Here is an 8,494-nt window from a genome sequence, read left to right as displayed (position 1 = left end):
CATGCCTGCCCACCCAACCACCCCCACAACTGCCCACCTCCACTCAACCAAACAATTCAGATTTTGTCTTAAAAAGTCTTAACTCACAACTCTTATATATAATACACTAAAATATAGTATATAAGATATATTATATAAGATATTATATAATATATATAAAATAATATAAGAATATTTTAGTGTATGTGCATGTGGGTGCATAGCCTCACCCACACACGCACTAAAATATACAAGGCTACATACAGATAAATTAAGCAGAGTACAGAAGAACCAAGTGAAAAATCATCAAAGGAGCCGACTTCAGCAGGAGCAGAGTCGCCCGCAGCCACCAGGACACAACACAGGCCCCGGGGAGAGACGAGGCACAAACACCAACTCTCCACCAGACGAGCCGTGAAGCCCCCAGCAGCCACGGCCAACCACCGCTCCCAGCACAGAGGACTCTTACAGAGAAACACCGGAGCTTCTACAACTGCTTTAAAAAGGAAAGAACTTTCTTTCCATTTATTTATTTATTTGCTAAAATTGTTAATAATAATTCATTAATAATAGCTATAAAGCTAAAAATCTGGGTCCTGAGCCTGCTCTTATTGTGACATACAAATGGTGATAAAAGTATGTATCAGTGTCTCCATGTGACACTGGGCATGTTTTTGAGGTGATGTTTTGTGGTGTTTTGAATGTATGAGTCAAAAATGATGCCCAGGTTTTTCACTTGTGGAGACCGTGCTTGTAGTTTCTGTCTCTGGGCTTCAGGACCAATAACTAAAACCTCAATTTCTGGTTTCTGGTTAAGCTGGAGAAAGTTTGATTTGATGTCTAGGATGCAGTTAAAGAGAACATTCATTGCTAAAGTTAAAAGAATAGTGTGGTTTACTGTGTCAAAGGCACCGCTTAGATCCAGCAGAACCAACAATGTCTCCTTTTGTGAATCATACTTTACTCCAAAATGATTTAAAAGTGTTGACATGGCAGTCTCAGTGCTGTAGTTCATTCTAAAACCAAATAGATTTTTATCAAAAAAATCATTTAGTTGGTTCAAAAATATGTTTCTGAAGATTTTGCTTAAGAATGGTAAGTTAGACACTGATCTGTAGTCGTTAAAATAATTTAAATCAAAATTGCCCTTCAGAAGGAGCCTCACCACTTCTGCTTTAACAGCAGCAGGAAAGATGTCCGTCTGCAGAGAGCAATTCATCACGTGTAAAAACTCCTTTTTACACGATCTATAAAATGTTTTTAAAAGTGAAATTGGAATTGGGTATAAAAGAGAAGAGAAAACTCTGATCATCCCCATGATTTGGTCTGCATGATCCTCGCAACCGAAGTTAGAGGAGGTTAACTGAAGTAGTTTACTGCTCGCGTTGGAAAGATGCTCAATGGTCAAATGAGCTTTAGGATTATTTTTGTTGCCTGTGATGTAGGTGATCTCCTGTTCCACAGAGTGGCCCCAGTTGTGGGTTGGTTGTGTGACTGTAAAATACAGTTGAAAACATTTAAAAATGAGTTTAAAAATGTTTTGTTTTTCTAAGTTATTTACAATAAGAGATGTGTTCGTCTTAAATGCTTGAATGTAGCTCAGATGCTTGTCTTCTGATTGTTTTCTGTTTTCTGTTAAAACTTTTATATTATCAACATACCGCTGATACTCTATATTATTTTCGTCAGATGTGTTTGAAGCTAGAAGGTCTCTGGTGGTGCTTCCATCTCTAACAAAGAAATGCTGCTGCTGACTTATTATTATTATTTTTTTTTTCTTGGACAAACCAGTGTAAAAAAGTTTGTCTTTGCAAATTACATGATGTGGAACTACATCTACCTCAATCACAAACTTTCCAGATGGGACAACTTCCACAAATCGAGGAGGTCTGACACATAATATTACTATGTGTTGGTGCTCATCCCCAAACCACTTTTCAATAGCCCACAAAAGCTTTTCTTCGTATTCCTCTCTCTCGTTGCTGTGAACTGTAACACCATAAATTCGTCCCTTTTCTTCTATTCCAAAATGTATTGTGCCATTGGTGTGACTGTTCAGACAGGCAGCTAGAAACGGGATAACTTCATCCACAAACAGTTTAGTTTTTACATTCAGTTCCATGTTTGTCGTGTTTGTAAATGCTCTAAATTCATGACAGGGCTCAGTTAAGTCTGATGGATCAGCTTTTCCTACACTGAGAATGTGTCCCTCAACATAAGGAACAAGGGCAGCATGCAGACCAAACGGATGGGGATCGCACAGTATTTCTTCAGCTTTTATTTTATTATTTCTTGCATTAACTATGAGTTTGGGTGGTTCAAATTTTACTCCCATTTGAATCAAGATGTTTTGTAATATTTGTTTAAAAATAGTGTATTCTATATTTTCTGTATGCAATATATTATAAATATTTTTATATAACTTCAATTCTTGCAGTTTGTAGCTGTTTGTCAGGTGCTTCTCTTCTGATTGTTTTCTGAGTTCTGATAAATCTTTAATATTTTCAACAAACCACTGGTGGGTTTTTTGTTTGTCTTCTGTCAGCAGAGTTCTGCTGCTACTTCCATCTCTAACATAGAACTGTTTATTTTTTGTTTCAGCATCTTCAGTCTTAGTTTTGGACAAAAAGGTATAAAAAAGTATGTCTTTGGTAATTATATGACAAGGAACTATATCTACCTCAATCACAAACTTTCCAGTGGGGGTAAAATTCTTCTTGAGAACTTCCACAAATCGCGGAGGTCTGAAGCATTTCATTGCTGTTTCATGATTCTCAAAATACTTTTTAATACCAATCCTTAGTTCTTTATCATATATTTTTCTCTCGTTGATGGCATCTAGAACACCATAAATTTCTCCATGTGGTTTATTTAATATTCCAAAATGTATTGTACCATTGGACCGTTTGTTCATACAGGCAGCTCCAAAGTGGATAACTTTATGCACAAACCTTGGGATTTCTGTTTGTTTCAATGCTTTGAATTCATGACAGGGCTCAATTAAATCTGATGGACCAGATTCTGATACACTGAGAATGTGTCCCTCAATGTAAAAGAAGGAGGCATCATGCTGATCAAACGGATGGGGATCCCATAGTTCATGTTGAGCTTTTATTTGATTATTTCTTGCATTAACTATGAGTTTGACTGGTTCAGATTTTACTCCCAAAAATAAAGTAATAAAGTCAACATTAAGTAATATGCTATATAATATATTTACTTCATAGATTTTAAAATTATAATGCATATATATATAATATTCTTCAATTTGATTCAGGTCTTTATCTAAACGTTTAAGGCTTTTTCTTATTATTCTTATTTTCTTCTTTTCTGATGTTCTGGTTGAAGAGTATTTTGGCTTCTCCTTCTGGCGAAGGTTCCATGTCTTCATTCTGAAGAAAACAAATCAAAGGTGCATGAAGTAATTTTACTGCACTGAAAAAACAGTCCGAGAGGGGTTGCTCAAATTGCAAAAACAAATTTGACAACAATAACATCACTTTTTTACGTTTCTCTGTCAAGCGTGTTTAAATCTTACAAACATTGCTTGATTGTGGCCGATGTGAGACCTGCATGTTTTAATCAGGTTGAGGAAGCATGACTTTATTATAATCTCTGGTGAGGCTCCTCCCTCTGGAATCCTCCTCCCCAAAACTTTTGGAGGGAAAATTCAAATGTAACAGGACACAGGACAGATACAGGAGCAGAGACACACAGTGTGGAGCAGGAGGATTATGAGAACTGATCTGGAGGTGAGACTTTTCAAAGATTTTATTATGTGCTTCTCCGGCCTAGAATGTCGTCATTGTTAAAACATGTTTGTGTTGTTTTATTTGAAATTAGAGTTAATGTAAGGACAGCTTGAAACAAATTGTTTTTGACTGTCCATCTACAAGAGTGTGACACTTGTACTAAGATTTTAATGTGTTTGTTCCAGAGTCGTCTACAAACACAGAGTGACGTCCAGAGTTCTGCTGGAGCTGTGGGGAAGTTCATGAATGTTATAGTTGATGTTTCAGAAAAAAGGAAGATGTTTGAGAACCAACAAAACACAAACCACAGATGAACAAAGTAAGTAAACCAACTAAAATTATTTTAAATTTTTTCAAAATGAACTTCCCATTGAAACTGTTATCATACTTGTACAAGGTGATGTGACACTAGGAGACTTTATACCAGATGCCCTCCCTGTTACTGTGTTTAGAGGAAGAAAAGCAGCACATGGTGAGTTTTGTTTCTGCAGATACAGTTCTAATGTTCTTGTGATTCTGTTCTGGTCCATTATTGTAGTAATAATTGCTATAAGTGTTGTAGGAGCCTAAACCCAGTTTGGAGTATTTTCATTATTGAGATAATTATTCTTATTTTGTTTGATTTAATGTTTACTTAAAATGCATGATTTTTGGTATTTTGGTGGTTCTTTATGGTTAACATGATTATTTGTTGATTATTTGTTACAAAGTAATTTGATCTATTTATATTTTTTCTTTAACTAATTATTTCTAATGTTAATCATAAGTTTATTTAAGTAATGTTTATTTTTTGTATTATTTTGTGGTCTACGGCTCCCTATTTAAGATGTGTGCAGGTGCACCAGGAGAGGGTGGAGTGGAGCCAAACAGTTTTTTGACCTCCTGTCACCTACACGTTAAAGTTCCCCTTTTTGTTTGTATCTGTTTGTCCTATAAAGTGAATCCGCAGTAAAGAGTTTTTAAATTGCATTTGGATCGCTGTTCGTGGATTCTTTCATTTTTGAGGCATTTTAAAAGGTGGAACAAGGTGTGCAAAGCGTCAACTATGGCTTCACAAATGTTTGGACCTTACAAGTGTATTTAAACATGTACAACAGAGTAGATCATCAGAATGTGATCATCATGTGTTATTCCTGTGTCCACAGGCAGAGACCAGAGCTTCTTCATTGGAATAAATCTTCACACTGTCCAGCTCCAAACTGTGTGTCTCTGTACTTGTGCCTCTTTGTGTTTGATTCTGTTTAAGACAAAACAGATCTGTGGAAAACTAAAGACTGTTTTTGTATTCTTTTACAAAATTAGATAAATTAAATTAAATTATACATATTTATACATTTCATGATAAGGTACCATAAGATAAATATGCATATTCAGCATGATTTGTTCAAATTTCATCAACATGAAAAAGTGATGTTCATGTTCCGAGAAAAATATGTGTAGAGGGGTTCGAAAAAAGTTTCAAAGCCTAAACATAATTTTATTGCGTGCAACCGCTGTCCATAACTTTTTTACGCAAATCCAGCAACTTTTTTTTTTCAGTGTGGTGTGGGTCCCAGTCCTGGACACATGTTCTAACACTGATGGTCTCAGCAGTCTCATTAATGTGATTCAATTAAAATGTCACTTAAAGATGCACAATGAAACTGCAAGGAAACAGCATCTCCATGAGAAAACACTGTGCACTTTGTTACATTGAGCACCTTTAAGAAACTGTAAAATATTATTATTTTGAGGCTGCTAAGATAAAGTTGACAATGCAGCGACATGTGTTCAAAACCACAAAAACAAAAACATAAAAAATGAACACACAGAAAACGAGAGGTGATTTCAGAATGTTTCAGAGAACACTGTTCAGGCTGTAATTTGGAGATAGAAGTAAAACAAACTTGGGACATTGTCCTGAGGAAGTCGGACTGCAGATGGCGCTGTCGTCCTCCCTCCTCCAGTAGATAAACTCTAAGAAATAATCTATAAACCACCACTGAAGAGGCTTCATACTATGAGGCAAAAGTCCTCAAAATATCGTGTATAAACAATAAACAGGAAAGTGAAACCCGTGATAGGCTGCAGGAATCCCTATAGTGTAAAATCGAGCCTCTCTGCAATAATTGGGTCCATTCACACAAGACAAGACTCTTAAGGCTGAAATATAGTTCTGCATCGACTCAACGCGCACTGCCTTGTCGCCGTCGTTTTTGATTTATGGATCTGCGTCGAGGTCTGTGCACCGCGAAGTAATTCACTGCCAAAACGCTAGGGGGCGACGATATCTGTCCATTCATATATACGGTCTGTGTGTATGACCCGCAGACGTATAATCTCTGAAAAGTTTAACATGAACCATCTCTAACACGATAAAAGCACAGAACAGACTCAACATTAGTACAATGTGACTCTGTCACAGAAAGAACATTCATATTCCACTGAGTCGTGTCCTTTTTAAGTCCGAGAGAAGCTGACCGCTACCAGGAGCGAGCTGTTTTATGAGCGCTTTGTTTATGCAAGTTAGACATGCAGTTTTAAGTTTCGTTTCTGTAAAACATAAACACATATGCGCAAAGCTGCATTAAACGCATTATTTGTCAATATATACTGAAAGAAAGAAAAGCTGACAGGAAATGTAAACAGAGCGGTGGTATGGAGGACCAATCACAGCTCTTATCGTCTGCGTCGCTTCCCCTGCGGTCTGCGGCGTTTTGACGTGTAGTTAGAACATTTCGGAGGTGCACGTCGGTCGACGCAGATTTGACGCTGGACCGTAAAGTGGCCTTCAGAGTCAGAGGGCTGTGCTGCCCCCTCATGTGAAGCATCCAGAACAGTCATGTTCCACTGACTCTCATTTGCCACTAACATGTACTAATGTGATTCTGTTTTGGTCATTTACATTTGGTTTGAGATAAAATAATCAGTTCTGTAAATATAGTGTGTTTACAATATTCATATTTGTCACATCATTTTCTTTTGGTTTATTGCACATACTGTTAAAAAAAATAGCCTGGTCCAGTTACATTTTCTTACTGGTCTGTTAAAAGAAAAAAAGTTATGTACAGCGGCGTGATGTCTGTATGTGCAGTGTATGAGGATTCTGAGCAAAACTGAAATGTAAAATAACAAACTCCATCCAGCCTCATCATTTGTGTCCGTGCACACACCACAATAATTATAATTTGTAATTAAGCATGTCAGTAAGAAATCTTGTACTTACCTTTCTCGTAGATCTGCTGAGACACTGTCTGATCTTTGTGGGCTCACGAGGTGAAGACACTGCGCTGTAAGAAACAGAAAAAGAGTCAGAGCACCGTGGTTTTCACATGGGACAGATTTTCACCACCGCAGCTGCAGTGGGAGATTCTGACTGTGTACTGGCTGAACGGGTAACTCACAGATTTCCTGCCCTACATCATCATGTTTTATACCAACATGACGTGGTGGTTGTGTTGGTTTGTACCGGTCACTGTGCAGTTTGTGTCTCTGCTTTACTGGAGCGGCCTCAGAGGAGCGGGACGGTCTGATCACACACACACACACACCAGCCACACAAAAATCCATTATTTAAGGCTTTTTAGCGTCATACTTAAGCCCTAAATGTTTAATTTTTGTTTGCTGCATAAATATATGGAGATAGGTTAGTGTTTTTATTATCAAATAAATATTACGCCAGTCACAAATACAAATCTTGGTCCAGAAACAAATATAACGCCATTCACAAATATATTTAATGACTTACAAATAAATGTAAAAACATTCACAAAAGCATTTCTTGACTCAAAAGCAAATGTTCCGTGATTCACACACGTCAGAGCAGTTACATTTATTTGTGGATTTTTGAGACCTTTCTGACACGTTTGATGCACTTAAAAAAAAAAAAAACAGCCAATCACATCAACTGAAGTTTGAGCGCATTGTTTATGGTTTATGGTTTATGGTTTATGGTTGGTATGGTTTTATGGTCTATTGCGCGCAGTAGTAGTTTGAATGCGACTGACTAACATTAGAGACTTGCGAGTCTGACAACTCAGACTAACATTTGCTAAACGTTAACTAAATGCTTTCAAATACTTTAAATTAAGTTCAGTCACGAATAAAAGACTTTAAACAAGTTCAATCACGAGGAGATAAACAAGTTATACTTACAGTTGAAGAAACTTCCCACCATTTTCACCTGTCAACCTAAAAACTATGTCGAACCTCTGGACCAAACTACTACACTGAACTACACACACACGCACACACAGACGCGCGTGTATTAATATACAATTTATATTAATATTAAAAAGTCATCATTTACCGTCAAAAAGTTCGGTGATTCCTGAGGTGTCCCGGAAGAGAGCGGCAGGAGAGTGAAGTGGGCCTAGCACCAGATGACACAGGTGTGATCCCAGCGTAACCAGATGTAATTCTTTTGGGATACACACAAAAAATAAAGGTCCCAGGACCTGGCTGTGTTTCTCTACTGGAAAGCTGATCTGGGAGCTCTGGGAACTTGACTGGGAGCGTTTAGCCACTTGTATCGCTCGGGTACAGGCAAAATATGCGTGCAGTGGAGCCAAGCCCTGTTCTGTTCAAAGTATCGAGTTGTGCTCACAGTTCTCCTCAATTTTATATAAAATGGGTGAGAGGGAGGAGAGAGGATATAAACTCCTCACTGAGACCAATCAAGTTTGAGTATTTTATCTGATGTCAGTCTGCCTCCTGAAGCCTCCGTCACGTTTACTCCTTCATGCCGGTTTTTTTCGGTTTCCTTGGCGAGAAAAGAGAAATGA

At 37.6% G+C, this 8,494-nt stretch overlaps 1 protein-coding gene across 1 annotated transcript; it reads right to left on the bottom strand.

Moving 5' to 3' along the window:
- Nucleotides 1–240: 240 nt before the first annotated feature.
- LOC129410809 (uncharacterized) lies at nt 241–8,289 on the bottom strand. The gene is made up of 3 exons (XM_055159684.1): nt 8,020–8,289; nt 6,937–7,000; nt 241–3,371 (listed from the first exon to the last, which is right to left on the bottom strand). The coding sequence occupies exon 3, from the start codon at nt 3,368–3,370 to the stop codon at nt 623–625; it is 2,748 nt and encodes a 915-aa protein (XP_055015659.1). The 5' UTR covers nt 3,371; nt 6,937–7,000; nt 8,020–8,289; the 3' UTR covers nt 241–622.
- Nucleotides 8,290–8,494: the final 205 nt, after the last annotated feature.

This window comes from Boleophthalmus pectinirostris, unplaced genomic scaffold, assembly GCF_026225935.1.
Source record: "Boleophthalmus pectinirostris isolate CB_2022bp ecotype Guang Dong unplaced genomic scaffold, ASM2622593v1 HiC_scaffold_2338, whole genome shotgun sequence".
Classification (NCBI taxonomy): Eukaryota; Metazoa; Chordata; class Actinopteri; order Gobiiformes; family Gobiidae; genus Boleophthalmus; species Boleophthalmus pectinirostris.
Note: the sequence above shows the minus strand (reverse complement) of the source record. Positions and strands in the feature narration are given on the sequence as shown.

Excerpts from the sequence above, each read along its gene's own strand:
- LOC129410809 (XM_055159684.1), bottom strand. The coding sequence starts at position 3,370 with ATGAAGACATGGAACCTTCGCCAGAAGGAGAAGCCAAAATACTCTTCA.